The sequence below is a fragment of the Carassius gibelio genome, chromosome A16, assembly GCF_023724105.1.
Source record: "Carassius gibelio isolate Cgi1373 ecotype wild population from Czech Republic chromosome A16, carGib1.2-hapl.c, whole genome shotgun sequence".
Taxonomy (NCBI): Eukaryota; Metazoa; Chordata; class Actinopteri; order Cypriniformes; family Cyprinidae; genus Carassius; species Carassius gibelio.
The window spans coordinates 10,356,754-10,375,328 of NC_068386.1; the positions used below are offsets into that span (position 1 = coordinate 10,356,754).

The 18,575-nt window shown below is 39.5% G+C and overlaps 1 protein-coding gene across 4 annotated transcripts; it reads left to right on the forward strand.

Moving 5' to 3' along the window:
* Positions 1-54: 54 nt before the first annotated feature.
* Positions 55-18,290, forward strand: LOC128030582 (chromodomain-helicase-DNA-binding protein 4). Of its 4 annotated transcripts, none has more exons than XM_052618326.1 (40): positions 55-355; positions 1,072-1,135; positions 1,969-2,081; positions 2,330-2,596; positions 3,516-3,634; positions 3,750-4,045; positions 4,139-4,257; positions 5,285-5,402; positions 5,539-5,708; positions 5,881-6,129; positions 6,300-6,503; positions 6,587-6,798; positions 6,885-7,016; positions 7,130-7,226; positions 7,513-7,704; positions 8,289-8,489; positions 8,606-8,743; positions 9,085-9,206; positions 9,296-9,469; positions 9,711-9,852; positions 9,983-10,114; positions 10,198-10,315; positions 10,404-10,528; positions 10,648-10,740; positions 10,832-10,970; positions 11,654-11,823; positions 11,899-12,088; positions 12,867-12,953; positions 13,044-13,135; positions 13,218-13,351; positions 13,425-13,569; positions 13,694-13,850; positions 14,352-14,446; positions 14,587-14,827; positions 15,073-15,132; positions 15,212-15,376; positions 15,479-15,587; positions 16,011-16,143; positions 16,250-16,445; positions 17,097-18,290. In XM_052618326.1, the coding sequence occupies exons 2-40, from the start codon at positions 1,087-1,089 to the stop codon at positions 17,270-17,272; spliced, it is 5,871 nt and encodes a 1,956-aa protein (XP_052474286.1). In that variant the 5' UTR covers positions 55-355; positions 1,072-1,086; the 3' UTR covers positions 17,273-18,290. The 4 variants fall into 4 exon arrangements, with proteins under 4 accessions (XP_052474286.1, XP_052474288.1, XP_052474285.1 ...); XM_052618325.1 differs by having other exon boundaries at positions 144-282; XM_052618327.1 differs by having other exon boundaries at positions 144-282; positions 11,899-12,076.
* Positions 18,291-18,575: the final 285 nt, after the last annotated feature.

Sequence of the window (18,575 nt, forward strand, 5' to 3'; positions counted from 1 at the left end):
GAAGGCAGTGTGTGTACTTGCTGGTACTGTGTGCGAGGGGGGGATGATTATTATGGTCTGTAGGCTGCGAGGTAACTATGCAGAGTTGAGTGAGTGTTGTAAGGAGGGGGGGAGTGTGCCTAGGATTATTATGGGATGTCTCTACCCCCCCACCCCCCCGATTTCTTTGTGTGTTTGAGGATGTTCGCTTCTGGTCACTGACGCTGGGGAAAGGGGAGAAGAGTGGACGACGTCTCCCAAAGATTTACACCTTTTCGGAGCTTTTATATTTTTCAGTGATAGGTAAGTAACCTGCAGCTTTCGCGTCAGACTAAAGCTGATCATATCGCCGACTAACTACACCTTGGACTGACCTGTAAGTCAATTCCTCCCACCCACCTCCAACCGCCTGCGTAAAAAAAATATATATAAAATGATATCTATATATATATATCTATATATATATATATATATATATATATATATATATATATATATATATATACACACACACACACATATATACACAAACAAAGACATTTGCGTTTCTCGGTAAGTTTTTCTTTAAAGCATAAAACAAAAAATACAAACATATCTAAATTACTGGTAACTTGCAACTGTGAAACACCGCGTTGTAAAGCGCCGTATGGTGTTTGTCGGGGGCTTCGCGACCTCCGCGTGTTATTTATTCAAGAAGGAAAGTTTTAAAGATACGAATCTAAGCAGAAACGAAGGCAGATAAGCGCTTTAACTCAACTCATCCAGCCGGCTGCCATTTTCCCTGCAACCGGATCACTTGACTCCGTTTGCTAGCTTTGCTAACTTGATTGACAGCTAAGTTGAGGGGTCTTGCTCGGATCGAGCGAGAAAGTTGACGAAAAAAGCCGAGATGACACGACTACGTTAAACTCTTTTAACACTACGCGTTGTATGATGTTGTTGTTTTGAAATGTCACAATCTTTCATTGATTTTTAATTCACCTTAACACAGATAGCTTCCCCATCAGTTGTTTAAACGTTATCTAGTTCTGTCAGTATGGGGTGCTGTTAAAAACCAGACCCAAATATTGTTGTCATTTCTATTTTATCAAGCTTCCGGACGCGGATATGTCTGGGAGTGAAGACGACAGGGACCATTTTGGACCTATGAGAGATGGTAAGGTTTAGCTGCCCTGTCAGGACCCTTATTAACCACATCATGTTATATAACCTCCCCAAATGATCCTTAACTAACAAATGAACGTAACTGCTGACATGTCATAGTACTTATTGACAAATGGTAATTTCTGAAAAGAGAACGCTGCTAACGTTAGAATTTTTTTTTATGTTTTGCTCGAGCTGGCGATCCACGTGTTACTGCATCATGCTCCTATTTAAAGCAAAACCTTTAACATTAGTTTATGATGCAGTAGCGGCGAGCTGTAAGCAAAAGTCACATCACTTCCTGATTCACTGGCCAGGAGAAGATGTTAAAATGATAGACAAACCTATTTGTTACGGACCTCTTCGTATCTTAAGAACGAAAAATACTTGTTTTTTTTCTACCTTAGCGATCATACCTCGCGCAATGTTGTTAGAATAGTGTGACAATGACAAACCCGTTTGTTTTGCGTTCCTCTTCCGGCTGCCCTCGGTACTGGCGTTGACAGCGCAGCCTATCAGCAGAGTGCTTATAATAAATGAATGATTTTAAAAGCAAGAGCCTTATGACCTAGTTTCACTGCTGCTGACATATTTGGACCGTACACTCACATCTTAAAGCAGGAATGCATAAAAACAAAAAAAGTATTCGTAATGCTTTAAGATGTGATATATAAAAAATGAATCTAAACTGATGTGACATTACCTTTAGTCATTATATTCAAGTCATATGGGTAATAATGTTGAATTAAAAGTACTGTATCAGTTCAGGAAGGGTAGGAATGACAGAAAATCAAAAATGAGATGATTGTTCATGTTTGATGCATGCTATGTGTCTGTTTTGGACAGATGATGCCGATGAACCAACATCAGAGGCAGAGACTCCCAAATCCAAAAAGAAGAAGAAAGCAAAGAAAAACCGTGAAAGCAGGAGCAGCAAACGACAGAAACTTCTCAGAGAGGTTAGTGGAGCACCTTTAGGAATATACACTGTATTTAAATATATAGATACTACCGTTTAATGTTTGGAGTTTTAAATAAATACTTTTTATTCAGCAATTATTCATAAAATTTATCAAAAGTCACACCACTCATTATTTGCAATTACCATCACTGTTAAACCTTTAGATGAACAAGCATTAAACTGAAAGGTTTTTCCCTGAGTTTATCTGATGTTGTCATCTCTCCTTGGGTGGATATTGTGTTCTAGGACGTTCCTGTCAGCTCTCCTGAAATCATGGAATCAATCCGAATGGTAGAAGGTGAGGAAGACGAGGAGGACCAAGTGATGCGATCTGAGAGTGAAGGGAGTGACTATGCACCAAGCAAGAAGAAGAAAAAGAGATCCAGCTCCTCCAAGGAGAGAAAGAAGGGAGGTTCAGTGGGAGAAAAGGCTGGTGGCTCATCTGGAGGAAAAAGCAAACGTAAAGACCCAGAGCCTGAGGAAGAAGATGATGACGATGATGATGATGGTCAGGTAAGGTTTAGCCAATGGGTGGCCATTGTTCATCCCGGGTTTGACGTTAAAACCTTGGGACAACAGCAAAAAAATCAAATTCAGTGTCACATGAGGTTGATCTGCTAAGTACAAATACATAAACACACAAAAACACAAACACTGTGCATTTACAAAAGTTGTGCCTCAGACGCAAATGTATTTACACAGGATTAAAAAAATGGCTGAAAGATATTTGTGCCCAAGATATATTATTATTATTTATTTATTATTTTTTGCGACTCATGCTTTAATAATCTGCATTACTTGTACAAAGTACATGTTCCTGAAAAGGTCTGATACTGATGTTGAGCCTTGTCTTTGCTTTCACTTTCTAGATTTGTAGCCACAACAAATACTGATTTTCAGTTTTGTTTGTGTTTTTTTTTTTTCTCAGTGCTTCTTATATCATGTAAATTAGGGTTCCTCAAATCTTGTCCTGAAGGGCCAATGCTCTGCAGAGTTTAGCTCACACCCTGATCAAACTCACTTACCTGTGATTTTTTTTAATGATCTTGAAGACATTGATAAGCAATCTCGGATGTGTTTGATTAGAGCTAAACTCTGCAGGAAAGTGGATCTTGTGGGCCAGATTTGAGGATCCCTGTTATACATGTTCCTTCCACACTACCATGCAAAAGTTTGAGGTTGCATTCATTTTAAAAAATATATTTTTTGTAGCATTATAAATGTCCTTAGTTAATTTTGATACATTGACTGAATCCTTGCTGAATAAAAAAAAAAATTGCAGCCCCTAAAACCTTTGAACAGTACTGTCTGTTATGTTTTCAGATAAAGCTTCGGGTCACATGATATGTGTATATATATCTCAGGTTATAATTTCAGGATTGCGTTCTTCTCTAGCGTTAGTCACCTGTCATCTTCTGTTCTTATTTCACAGGAACCCAAATCTTCCTCTCAGCTGTTAGCAGACTGGGGAATGAAAGACATCGACTACACCTTTACCCAAGAGGACTACACCTCTCTCACCAATTACAAAGCTTTCAGTCAGTTTGTCAGGTAGAACAGTGGCGCATCTCTGTCAGTTTTTGCCCCATTTCTATTACCGCCTTACATAAACATCTAGGTTATCTTGTGACTGATCTGAAATGTTTTTTCTCCCTCTTCTGTTTAGACCTTTAATAGCTGCTAAGAACCCTAAGATCGCTGTGTCAAAGATGATGATGGTGTTGGGGGCTAAATGGCGAGAGTTCAGCACTAATAATCCCATGCGAGGCTCAGCTAGTGCCAACGCAGCCCTGGCAGCTGCCAATGTCGCTGCTGCTGTGGAGAGTATGGTGACCAGGGTGGACGGAGGAGGGGCTGTTCCCGTGGCCACGCCCACATCAACAGCAGCTCCTGCTGCACCACCCCCATCCCAACAGCCCCCAGCGGTCCCCCTGCGAAAAGCCAAGACCAAAGAGGGCAAAGGTCAGAGGAGAGAGAGAGGACCAAAAGAGAGTATATTATGTGTGTTTTTCAATCTACTTAACACTTTTTGTGTCATTTATATATCTGCTTTAGGCCCAAATGCACGTAGAAAGACCAAGTCCACCCCAAAGCCCCAGGACAAAAAGTCTAAAGCGAAGAAAGTGGCTCCACTGAAGATAAAACTGGGCAATTTCAAGAGAAAACGTTCATCTGTATGTATCTATTCCATATGTGCTTACATATGTTACTGCAGCATAATTTAAATTAGCTAAATTATACATTATTATTCATATTTATTTAGTATTGTTAGTTAATGCAAAGTTCTGTCATGAAACTCTAGATGGCGCAGGCCGATAGATTCTAACTCAGTCTTATGTTATCAAATCATTACTCACATTGCTCAGCTGATTGGTTTCTTTTCACATCAGCAGCCAATGAGCTTGCAGCTCAACTTTCAAATACTTGGCTAGTTCTAGCTGTGGCAGTTGCAGCGTGCATCATAAACCCTCTACCTGCCCCAGCTCCACCTGTGTAGATCTGCTACAGGATGATTTTATGTATGTTATATATATGAGGGTTATTTTAGATATGATATTTTTACTCTAGCAGTATTTCCTACATGCTCATTGCAGCATGTCTGTGGATGTATTGGCTGTAGCAAGTCTCTGTACTTGCTCTACCGCAGCAGTATAGCAGATCCATTCAAGACTCAACACATTAACATTGCTATGCATATTACTATGCTAAACTTTCCAGAGAGTTGTCAGGACAGAACTGTTATAGTTATTAATTATATAATTAAAGAATATACATATATAATATATATAATATTTACTACTGTTAAATAGTTTGGGATGAATATATATATTTTTTAAGAGATGATATACTTTTATTCAGCAAGGATGTATTGCAGTGATCGTGAATTCAGTTAAAAGGACATTTGAATTTATAATGTTACAAAATAAAAAAATGTATCACTGGAAAATGTATCTCAGGAATAAATTACATTTTAAAATGTATTAAAATAGGAAAAAAATTGTTTTATGTTTTTACTATATTTGATCAGATAAATGTATTAGTAATTGCTTTGTGTTAAGAGACTTCTTTCAAAAGCCTTACAAGATTTTACCAACCAAAAACTGTTTAACGGTAGTGAATATATATTAAATTATTCCGTATTTTTATTGCTAATGTCGCCAACTTGTTTTGCACCCTTTCACCCATGGTTTTTTCTCTCAGAGCGGTGAGGATGATGATGGTGAGAGCGATTTTGACGGTTTCTCCATAAGTGATGGATCAAACAGTCGGAGCAGCCGCTCCAAGAGTAAAAAATCCAAGAGCTCCAAGAAGAAGAAGAGTGAGTCAAAGACAGCACAACTCAGATTACTCTGTTCACACTAATGAGCACACACACACTGTAATGAAAACACTATACTACTTTGGCCACCTTCTAGCCATTTACATTTGTTATAAACCCTCATTTTCTTTCATAGTGGATGAGGATGCTGACGGCTATGAGACGGATCATCAGGACTACTGTGAGGTGTGTCAGCAGGGTGGCGAGATCATCCTGTGTGATACCTGTCCAAGAGCCTATCACATGGTGTGTCTAGATCCTGACATGGAGAGAGCCCCAGAGGGCACGTGGAGCTGCCCCCACTGCGTACGTACATGTAAACATGTTCAAAATAAATGTCTGGCCTTTCCTTGAGCTGCTGTGGGCTCATCAAGTAAATTTTATTTTCTGTGTGTGTGTATGTGCACCTTTTCCCTACCATTGATATTTAATGACTAAAGTTTCTGTTGCTAATGCATTATTTATGTCTCTCTCTCAGGAGAAGGAGGGAATTCAATGGGAGGCCCGTGAGGAGAGTTCTGAGGGTGAAGAGGAGAACGATGATGGAAGGAGGGATGATGGAGGGGTAGAAGAGGAGGATGATCATCATATAGAGTTTTGTCGGGTGTGTAAGGATGGAGGAGAGCTGCTGTGCTGTGACACATGCCCCTCGTCCTATCACTTGCACTGTCTCAACCCTCCTCTGCCAGACATCCCCAACGGAGAGTGGATCTGCCCACGCTGCCTGGTGAGAGAGGAATAATAGTATAGTATGGTCTATCCGTTGGATTAGGTTTTCTTGAGGTTTTATTTTCAGAGATGCCAGAGCTGAAATATATATTTTTAATTTATTTAAATAAATTTTATATTGTGGTTCCATTTGGCAAAACATAGAATATCATGTTTTTGCTTTCTCAGAGTGCTCCACTGAAGGGCAAAGTCCAGAAAGTCCTGGCTTGGCGCTGGGGTGATGCCCCTCCCCCTATGCCTGTGCCGCGTCCTGCAGAACTTCCAGCCGATGCTCCGGATCCTCCTCCTATGATTGGTCGGAAGGAGAGAGAGTTCTTTGTGAAGTGGTGCAACATGTCTTATTGGCACTGTTCTTGGGTCCAGGAACTACAGGTGACACACAAATAGAAACATACAATTTCTTGTTAACTGGAATGTGCCATCTTGCAATAATTAATTTTTCTTTCTTGTCACAGTTGGAGCTGAACTGTCAGGTAATGTTCCGTAACTACCAGCGGAAGACAGATATGGAGGAGCCCCCCAATCTAGAGATGGGTGCTGAGGGAGACGAGGATAAGAGCTGCAAGAGGAAGAACAAAGATCCCTTTTATGCACGCATAGAGGAGACGTATGGGCGCTTTGGAGTAAAGTTGGAGTGGCTCTTCATCCACCGCATCTTAAACCACAGGTGAGAACGTTCATATGAACCAGTTGAAGGAAGACATCTGCTGAACTGTTTGGTCATTGATTTTTATTTTTATTTTTTTCTGGCAGTGTGGATAAGAAGAATAACGTTCACTATCTGATCAAATGGAGAGATCTGCCATATGATCAGTCAGCCTGGGAGTCTGAAGACATGGACATCCCAGACTATGAGACCTATAAACAACATTACTGGAACCACAGGTACATGCACACAGGCCTCTACAGCACTTCACACACATGCACACTAGTGTGAAACAATATCGAGTGCAAGTATGAGTTAATCTCCATATCTTCTTTTTTTTTCTGTTTGTCAGGGAGCTGATGCTTGGAGAAGAGGGCAGACCAGGTAAAAAGATGAAGAAGGTGAAAGTGAAGAAGACAGAGAGGCCTCCTGCTAATCCTGTGGTGGATGTAAGGAACCTTAGAACAACTTGGAACAATGTTTTTCTACTTTGACTAAGAATTTTAATAGTAAACACATTTAGGTTGGACCCATGGTTTAGCACTGCAAGTCTGAACCAGACCCACTTCTATTCTCAGTCTTGTTTCCCACTTTTGTCCGATAATTTCCTATTCTCTCAAGGGTAGACATTAATGTAATTATGAGCAAGACCATTTAGATTTAGTTTTAAAGAAAATGCATTCATATGTTTTTGATTGACAATGATCTAATATTCTTCCTGTCCCTTATTTTCAGCCCACTATGAAGTTTGATAGGCAGCCGGATTATCTGGACTCTACTGGCGGCACGCTTCACCCTTACCAGCTTGAGGGACTGAACTGGTTGCGGTTTTCTTGGGCTCAGGGCACAGACACCATCCTGGCTGATGAAATGGGTCTCGGAAAGACGGTTCAGACTGCTGTCTTCCTCTACTCGCTCTACAAAGAGGTGTGTTTCTAAAAACATATTGTAAGTGCAATAACACTCATGGCATTAGGTATTTTGTACTCACCAAGGCTGCATTTGTATGATCAAAATAAAGTAAAAACTGTATTATCATTACAAAAAAAATTTTTTTTAGCAGCCATTACTGTCTTCAAGTCTTCACTGTCTCATGAGTTTTCAACAATCATTCTGATATGCTGATTTGGGGATCATGAAACAGTTTTTATTATTATCAGTGCTAAAAATAGTTGTGCTGCAAGGATTCTTTGAATAGTAAATTTAAAAGTACAGCATTTATTTACAGTAGAAATCTTTTGTAAAAAAAAAAAAAAATCTGTGACCTTTCATCAATTTAATGGATCGTTGCTGTATAAATTAAAAGTATTCAATTCTTTCTAACAGAAAAATCTTAATGACCCCAAACTTTTAAACTGGTAGTGTAATTACTCTTGTGTTATTTTAGTTTGATTACTTGATTTTACAGTAATAAATTATCTCTAGGAAGACATATTCATCATAAAAGCTATTGTTTGTAATGTGGCATTACAAGTTTATAATGCAGTACATTTGGTAATGGTCTCTCTCAGGGTCATTCGAAGGGGCCGTTCCTGGTCAGTGCCCCTCTGTCCACCATCATTAACTGGGAGAGGGAGTTTGAGATGTGGGCCCCAGACATGTATGTGGTCACTTATGTGGGTGATAAAGACAGCAGAGCTGTCATACGAGAAAATGAATTCTCCTTTGAGGATAACGCCATCCGCGGTGGGAAGAAGGCCTCCAAAATGAAGGTATGAATCCCAAAGGAGGTTTGGACGTGTAGAGTTGATACAGTAGCTTGTGGTTTGATGATATGCTTCTTTGTCTATACCTGTTTACGATGTGTGGTTCTGCTTCATTTGTGCAGAAAGAGGCTTCTGTGAAGTTCCATGTGCTTTTGACATCTTATGAGCTGATCACAATCGACCAAGCCATCCTGGGCTCCATCGACTGGGCTTGTCTCGTAGTAGATGAAGCCCATAGACTGAAAAATAACCAATCAAAGGTAAGCTCCTTATGTCAGATGAGTGACACATCAAAATATGTACTTATTAAAGGATTTGTTCATCCAGCAGTCAAAATTCTGTCATCTGGCATAAACCTCCTGTCGTTCCAAATAACTTACATTTAGTTTTTTCCACACATAAAGCTATCTAACGATTTGAAAAATAGTGCATACTTTTATAGTGCATTTGCACTCTTTATGGAGAAAAGCTAAACAGATTTGGAGCAACATGAAATTGAAAAGATGATGAAAGAAGTTTCATTTCTGAGAGATCTATTGCTTATGAACTAGTATTTGATATAAAACTAACACCAAATCACTCTTGTTTTTATCTCCCACAGTTCTTTCGTGTGTTGAATAACTACCCTCTTCAGCATAAGCTGCTGTTGACAGGCACACCTTTACAGAACAACCTGGAGGAGCTCTTCCATCTGCTCAACTTCCTCACACCTGAGAGATTCAAGTAAGTGTGTGTGTGTTCTTTATAGGTGAATGCGATGAGGCCTGTTTTTTTTTTTTTCAGTTGTTCGTTACTAAATGTGTGTGTTTCAGTAATCTGGAAGGTTTCCTGGAAGAATTTGCTGACATAGCTAAAGAGGACCAAATTAAGAAACTGCACGACATGTTGGGTCCACACATGCTCAGACGACTCAAAGCTGATGTCTTCAAGCACATGCCCTCTAAAACGGAACTCATTGTGCGAGTGGAGCTCAGCCCCATGCAGAAGTAGGAAACTTGTTCAGTGTTCGTCAGTGTTCTGCTAAATATTCAGTACATTCATTCCTCATTTGCGCCACCTGCTGGACACCCTCTCTGTTATTTACAGCATGAGTCTTTGCTGTATGACTGACAGATTGATGATTCTGATTATTCAGAGTGTGTACATATGAATTGAAGTTGTATGGGCCATTTATGACTTTTATATGGCAACAGTCTCTGATTAAATCTTTCTGTTTTTCTGAAACAGGAAGTACTACAAGTACATCTTGACACGCAACTTTGAAGCTCTGAACACTCGTGGAGGAGGAAACCAGGTGTCTCTGCTCAATGTGGTTATGGACCTAAAGAAGTGCTGTAACCACCCCTACCTCTTCCCAACAGCTGCTAATGTGAGCTCTCACTCACTCACTTTCAAATAGGACAGTACCATTTTACAGTAGAAATAGGGGAACTTACAGTTACAGTTTGAATTAATAACAGCAGTACTTTCAACTGATCATTATGAGTCTGATTTTGCAGGAAGCCCCTAAAATGCCCAATGGCATGTATGATGGCAGTGCCCTGACAAAGGCTTCTGGGAAACTGATGCTTCTGTTTAAGATGCTGAAAAAACTGAAGGAGGGCGGACATAGAGTGCTTATATTCTCACAGGTACACACAAATACCTTACACAGAATACAGATATACTTAACTATATACTCAAGTATACTTAAACGCATTGTGCATGGATGCAGATGACAAAGATGTTGGATTTGCTGGAAGACTTTCTGGAAAATGAGGGGTACAAGTATGAAAGGATAGATGGAGGAGTGACTGGAGGGATGAGGCAGGAGGCCATCGATAGATTCAACGGTGAGGGGAAGAATGTCATCTATTTCCATGAAATAGCAAGGTCATAATGGATGTTTTGACAATATCTTTTTCTTTCCTCTTACTGCAGCTCCTGGTGCGCCTCAGTTTGTTTTCCTCTTGTCCACCAGAGCAGGGGGTTTGGGCATCAATTTGGCAACCGCTGACACTGTCATCATTTACGACTCTGACTGGAACCCACACAATGACATCCAGGTAGAGGCGACGTAAAATACCTGATGCTAAAACTGTCAAACACCTGCATCTATCTCCGTGAGAGCGCCCATGTGGGTGAACTCTATCTGATGCTGTTTCTCTCCTGTTGTCTTTCCCAGGCATTTAGCAGGGCTCATCGTATTGGTCAGAATAAGAAGGTGATGATCTATCGGTTTGTCACTAAAGCATCCGTGGAGGAGAGAATTACACAGGTGAGATATGCAAAACTATGTTGAAAAAACTTTAAAAAAACAATCAAACACTAGCATTTGCAAAAGTCATCTCCTGATCCTTGTGTCTCAGGTTGCAAAGAAGAAGATGATGTTGACTCACCTGGTGGTGCGGCCTGGTCTGGGCTCCAAGGCTGGATCCATGTCCAAACAAGAATTGGATGACATCTTGAAGTTCGGCACAGAACAGCTTTTCAAAGAGCTTGGAGAGGGTAATACTGTTTCAGGGAATTCTGCTTCATCTTCTGAACATGATATTTATTTGAGATCAGAAAATAAAGCATTTGAGAGAATAATAATGACTTTTAAATGTGGTAAAACGTTGTAACACGTACAGCTTTTAGTTTAAGGGTTTGTATGTGGTGTGTTTTGTGTATCAGCCACTATCGCATCAACTACAGAAAAGGTGTCAAACATAAGCTGCTGTGGTATAAAAGTGTAGTTCTGCTTTCAGTTGAAGATTATTTAGAGCTCTAAACTACACGTGACTGATGTTAAAAAGCCGAGTTTTGTTCCGATGCTGCAGTAGTTTTTTTTTTTTTCATGGTGGCCTAGAGAAAATGTAGTAAAGTAAAAAAAAATAAAGCTAAATATGACAAGGCGCAAACCAAAAAAAGAAAAAAAATCTTATTCCTGGGCCTTCACTTGCCTCGCTCTCTTTAAATGAGTGTTATGTTGTATTTTTATCTACTATCTGTCTTCGTCTCTCTCCCTTAAAATTAGAGTCAGGCAAGATTTATCAACATGATTAAAATACAGATAGTTTTAGACAGTACAGAAAATAAAAAAGTTGAATGTGTTAATACAGAAATGAATGGCAAGAATCTGCACAAGAAATGAAAGGGACCAAGTAAAAACTAAAATCAGTTCTAAATCAAAGAAATCTGCCCTCCAGGTGACAATAAGGAGGAAGACAGCAGTGTGATCCACTATGATGATAAGGCGATCGATCGGTTGTTGGATCGAAACCAAGACGCAACAGATGACACGGAGCTGCAGAGTATGAATGAATACCTCAGCTCTTTTAAAGTGGCCCAGTATGTGGTCAAAGATGAGGACGAGGAGGTGAGTTTGTGTGGGATTGTGTGTGTGTCTTATGTATGTACTGTATATGTATATCATATGGCGTGTCTCTGTCAGGAAGAGGATGTGGATAGAGAGATCATTAAGCAGGAAGAGAGTGTAGATCCTGATTACTGGGAGAAACTGTTGCGCCATCATTATGAGCAGCAGCAGGAAGATCTCGCTCGCCACCTGGGCAAAGGCAAACGGCCACGCAAACCCGTCAACTACAACGACTGCTCACAGGAGGACAGAGGTAGTAGACGGGGTACAGACGCACTTTTAATGCTTTTTTACTACTCTTTCCCTGTATGTTTGTGGTTGTTGTTATGGATGTGGTGTGATCTCAGGTCAGGAATGATAGTTTTTTTGTTTAAAATAACGCAGTTATATTTATAAATTATTAGATTTACATTCTATTAATTGTTTATGGTGGTGGTTGTGTCGATGTACATTACCAGTCAAAAGTTTGGACACACAATTGTTTATTATTATATCTACTATAAAACTAAACAAACAAATTGTATTATGTGGTATATTATGTTCTAGAAAATAATAATCAAAGCAAAACGTTTATATGGCAAAAATATAGGTGGCTTAATAAAAAAAACGATATGACATATAATAATCATATTTTTCGGACTATAAGTCGCACCTAAGTATAAGTCGCATCAGTGCAAAAATACGTCATGACGAGGAAAAAAAAAAAAGTCGCACTGTCGCATTTATAAAGAACCAAGAGAAAACATTACCGTCTACAGCCGTGAGAGGGCGCTCTATAGTCATTTTTTCTTGGTTCATTTCAAACTAATTTTGATAAATAAGTCGCATCTGACTATAAGTCGCAGGACCAGCTAAACTATGAAAAAAAAGTGCGACTTATAGTCCGGAAAATACGAAGATTATGAGAAACTCAGTCCAGTGTGTGCCGTTTGTTTTAGGTGTCTGCATGAATCCTTGTTGTATTGTCCCCTTAAATTAAATATTTTTTGTCAAGAGAGCTCAAGGGCTCAGTAATGTATTGCCTCACTCATTTGTGTTCCCAGACTGGCAGGATGATCAGTCTGATAACCAATCAGATTACTCGGTGGCTTCAGAGGAGGGTGATGAGGACTTTGACGAGCGGTCTGAAGGTGAGGAACAAAGTTAAACCATCCTTAAACAATCCGAATAGGCAGTTATTATATATTTGTATTTACACGATCCTCTTTTTTTGTTTTTAGCTAACTCCCGAAGACCAAGTCGCAAGGGCTTGAGAAATGATAAAGATAAACCACTGCCCCCTCTATTGGCCAGAGTGGGAGGAAACATTGAGGTTCAACTTCAGTTAACTTTCAGCTTGTTTCATCTATTCCCTTCACAAACTCAGTGATAGTTAACTTCTCTCTCCTCATTAGGTTTTGGGCTTCAATGCTCGACAAAGGAAGGCTTTCCTGAATGCAGTGATGCGTTATGGGATGCCTCCCCAGGATGCCTTCACCACCCAGTGGCTTGTTAGAGACCTGCGAGGCAAATCAGAGAAGGAGTTCAAGTAAGTCTGACCGTCCTTAGAGGAGTTCTTGTTTTGAGCTCATTTACTTGAGGACTGTCTCTCTCTTTCTCAGGGCATACGTGTCCCTCTTTATGCGTCACCTATGTGAGCCAGGCGCCGATGGGGCAGAAACATTTGCTGATGGCGTTCCACGGGAAGGACTGTCACGACAACATATTCTCACGCGCATAGGTGTAATGTCACTGATCCGCAAGAAGGTGTGTGTGAGGTTGTGGTTTCTAGTGTTTTAGTGGTTAGGAGTGAGCTGTTGGATTGAGTGAGTCCGCTATTGTTAAATGTCAGTGGTGATGTTATATGATTGACTGTTTTAATTTCTTACAGGTGCAGGAGTTTGAACATGTCAATGGTCAGTGGTCAATGCCCTGGATGAAAGAACTGGAGGAAAGCAAAAGAGCGGCAGCCATCGCAGCGGGAGAAGATCCCAAAACTCCCTCTAGTGGAACACCTGCTGATACCCAGCCCAACACACCAATACCAGGTACACGCATGCATATGAGTGTTGTTAAAAACTCAAAACCAAGAAAACAGTACTAAAATTGTAGAAAAATAGAAAATAAAGAAAAGACTTAAGTAGAAACTAAAGCTATAGAGAAATATAAAAAACAAATATAATTATACTTTAAATGGCTAAAAATGAATAACAATTAAAAAGGGAAATAAAAATATTAGTAAATATTTAAATGCTATAATATAATATAATATAATGCAAAAATAACACTGGCTTATATGGGTCAATGACTTTATTATTAATATGAAAGTTTTGTCTATCAAAATTAATGTTGTTACCAACGAAAGTCACGTGGTCCATTGAACCCATAACCCCCCCGGATAATTGCAAATAATTGAACCTTTTTATGACGTTGAATTTTTTTTAATCTATTCCCAGAAGAGGATTTGTTCTTTATTCACAGGCAACTTGTCTAGTATCTCTGCATGGACAAGTCTTACACATTAATCTGACTCTCTTTTATCCAAACAGAAGACCTTTCCAAGAGCGATGATGTAAAAGAGCTGGAGGAGAAGATGGAGCTGGATGGAGAGAAGGAGACAAAAGGCTCCAGACAGGAGGATGAGGTACTTGTTATTTACGGTCTCACTTTTTCACTTCACCTTCCTGTTTCTCTTCTCTGTTTTTTAAACATTTTTTTTGTTTTGTGAACACCTGCTTGTCTCACTTGTCCAGCTCTCATTCTCACATCACCTCTTTTTCTCAGATCATTGAGATTCCTGATGAAGGTGAGAGATCCCCAAGTCTGGGAAAGAAAGAGGAGACTAGGGACAGGGAGAGAGAGACCACCTCACCATCAGCAGAAAAGGATGGAGGAAGCATAGATGAAGAAAATGAAAAGGATGGGGACAAAGAGAAGTCCACTGAATTGAAGGAAAACAGATCTTCAGATGTCAAAGCTGAAACCTTAGAAGCCACAAGCAGTGTAGACACATCCAAAACCAAAGGTGAAGTGCTAAGCACTACCTAAAATAATGCAAAAATACAAATTTATTTTACATTTGATTTGGCATTCTCTTGTATAAATATCTACTCCATGAAAATAACCTTTCTAGTAAAGGTCCCCATGTGTAGCAAAACCCGATGCGAGATTGCAATTTGAATTTAAATGCATTGAAATTCATGTCATATTCTCTACATTTTGCATGACCCCTATAACACATAGCATCAATATTGTCTTACTCCATTGCAGAAGAATCTGAAGAGAAGACAGACAAAATGGACACTAGCCCAGCAAGAGATGAGAAGAAAGGTACATGCTTACACAAATAGCAACGTTATACCACAGATAACTGTTACAATGAATAATCTCTCTCTCTCTCCTCAAACAGAGCTGAAAGACGAAAAGGACGGAGTGAAGTCAGAAGTCTCAGCTAAACTGCAAAATGGAGAGAACGTCAAAGAAACAAGCGGAGGAGGGGATGGAGTGAGTGAGGAAAAGAAGAAAGCAGTGAAGCAGAGGTTCATGTTTAACATCGCTGACGGGGGTTTCACAGGTACACTGGGAATTTACTGTGTGTGTGTGTGTGTGTGTGTGTGTGTGTGTGTGTGTACATGCCGGTGAGTTCTGAATCCGTGAACTCTCTGTTTCTCTCTAGAGCTTCACTCTCTCTGGCAGAATGAAGAGAGAGCCGCCACGGTCACCAAGAAGACTTACGAGATCTGGCATCGTCGCCATGACTACTGGCTGCTGGCTGGTATCATACAGTATCCTTAAGACCATTACGTTGAATCTTATTTTTATTTATATGTTGTTGTTTTTTTATTGGTTGTGTTATTTAAAATACACTAGCTGTGCAAATTTGCAAACACAAATAAATCATTTTTTTTTCTTGCATTTTAAAAGAATAATGATATAATTAAAACTGAAGTAACACAAACAGAAGTATGGGAACTATGTTGTAGACGAGAAATGTGAAATAAATCAAAACTGTCCAGTACTAGCTAACTATGTACATGTAAATAATATATGTCTTCAAAGCGAATTTCCTGCATTTGAGCATAAGCCTTTAGAACAAAAAGTATTTTTAGATCATGAGCAACATAATTCAGTGTGTCCAAACTTCTACAGTGTATCACATATCTGATATCAGAAACTGTCTGTTATGTCCTTCACCTCTCTACCATCAGCCACGGCTACGCTCGTTGGCAAGACGTACAGAATGACCCGAAGTTCGCCATCCTCAATGAGCCTTTTAAGGGAGAGATGAGCAGAGGAAACTTCCTTGAGATTAAAAACAAGTTTCTTGCTCGCAGGTTTAAGGTTCGAGATGCACAGATATTACGAAACCGTACAAACTGCCAGGCAGTGTTTCGCCAGAGCTGCATGGCTGTTCTTTCAACTGCTTCATTTCTGTGTCTGTCTTTAGCTGTTGGAACAGGCACTGGTGATCGAGGAGCAGCTCAGACGTGCTGCGTATCTAAACATGACAGAGGACCCCTCTCACCCCTCCATGGCACTCAACACCCGCTTCAGTGAGGTGGAGTGTCTGGCGGAGTCACACCAGCACCTCAGTAAAGAGTCCATGTCAGGAAACAAGCCTGCTAATGCTGTTCTACACAAAGGTACAATAGTTCCCAACTCTGTGCACAGTATAAATTACCACACAGCTCTGGACACACTTTTGCAATGCAGAAGTGTGCTAAAAATATAAATAAATTTTAAAAAAAATATTTTTCAATATAAAACCAAATCAAAAAACAAGTTTTGTCCATTTTCGTGACACACCAACATTATATTTTCTTAATTGTTGTTAAACAACCAGAGATAACCTAGTAAATTTATTCAAAGTCTTGTGTTTTTTGACTCGGCAAGATTTGACAATAGATGCTACAATAGATGCAGAGCGCTGGTGGATTTACGCATTGTGATTTATGTACTTATTGTGTTTATTTACATAGCTATAATTGCATAATACTATAAAATAAATGTTTTAAATTATAATTAGAACATAAATGGAAAAAAATACAAAATAAAATGACATTAAATATGACAGTACAATGGCCAAAACATTTAATAGCTTAGGACAGTGTTTCCAGCACAGCACTGCTCAAAACCACAAAACTTCACACTTAGTATCTCAGCATAGTTTTAACACATTTGGCTTGCTTTTTGCATCCTGTAGCTGTACTAATGTCGTTTAAAGGCAAAAACGAATTCATGTACTTAAAGTGTTCAAATAAATAAATCTGTCCTACCTCAAATTGTTCTGTCAGTTCTTAAACAACTGGAGGAGCTGCTCAGCGACATGAAGGCAGATGTCACCAGGCTCCCGGCCACCATTGCTCGGATACCGCCCGTCGCTGTGCGGCTGCAGATGTCAGAAAGAAGCATCCTTAGCCGGCTGGCCAGCCGAGGACCGGAGGTCACGCAGACGCAGGGGCCACGCTGATGACTCCTTGATGAATTTTTCACTCGTACCTCCCATAAGTGACGGGATGAGGAATCATCTCGCACACATACAGACATGCACCTGGGTCAGGGGATCAGATGCATTGTATATATCTGAAATAAGTTCCAGCTGCCTACACTAGTTTGGACAGTAGGAGAGTGGAGCTGTTCCTAGTTAACACACTGTGGTTCCCTAACATTTAAGTTCAATTAAGGCATTCCAACCCATATACACAGCACCCAAATCATTCTCCAGTATATATCCAGTTGGGGTTTTCCAGATCACCTCCTCTGCACTGTTGTAGTCAAAGCAGGGCTTTTTGTGAGTTTCAACAATTATGCTCCAAGCTTGAAATTTAAATGCCGGTTTGAACTCTGTAACATCATGTGTTTTCCAACTTCTTGTACTGTAAGTATCATCAAGCAGCAGTTGGAAGCCTAGTGAAAAGTTTATGCTGGTGTAAACACAGTACCTGTCCCGGATGCAGAGTCCAGACTTTTGTGACATATAGCTGGATAGACTTGTCAGGTAATAATCCACTGATGCAGGCTCTGCAGAATTACCCTTCTTAAACACATACGCACTCTTCAGAAATCTAAAATTTCAAACGGACTTCAAAAATGCATTCAGAACTCTTATAAGGCCATCAAATGACCTTCCATTCCTTTAGATTAAGATTAAATATATATTATAACCAATATTTTGTTTTTCATTATGAGAACTACTGCTTTAAGAAAAGTCCAGCTCTGTTCACCATTGTTTATTAATATTTCTGTTCTTGTTAAAAAAATCTCTCTCTCCTGATTGGCCTGTGTATAATGTAACTAGACAATAAGTCCCAGTTTCCTTTTCCTACAAGAAAAGACAAAATTCCCCTAGCACAGGTGAAAAAAAAAAACTTGCACACTTTAAGAAGTTTTGAATATCTCACTTTGTAATTATCGTTGTTACCATTGTTCTTGTTATGTCTCATGTTTCTACATTTTTTTTCAGACCTGCAATAAAAAAAGTTAACAAAGCTGGCAGCGTTTTCTCTCTGTTTAGGTGTAGTGCTTCAGATGATGGTTCTGCTGAAATATTGATCTGGAACTATTTTCCTTTGGATTTTTAGCTACATTTCAATGCTACATTTAAATGCACGTATTTAATAGTTTTTACCTTGTTCATTATTAATCCCCTAAAATCAAGTTCATGGATTCCATTTGGATCTTCAATCGTGTTCTGCAGATAATATACATAAGTCTCTTCTATAGACCAGTTTTGTAATACATACAGAACCATATGAATCACAGAACTGTGTGTG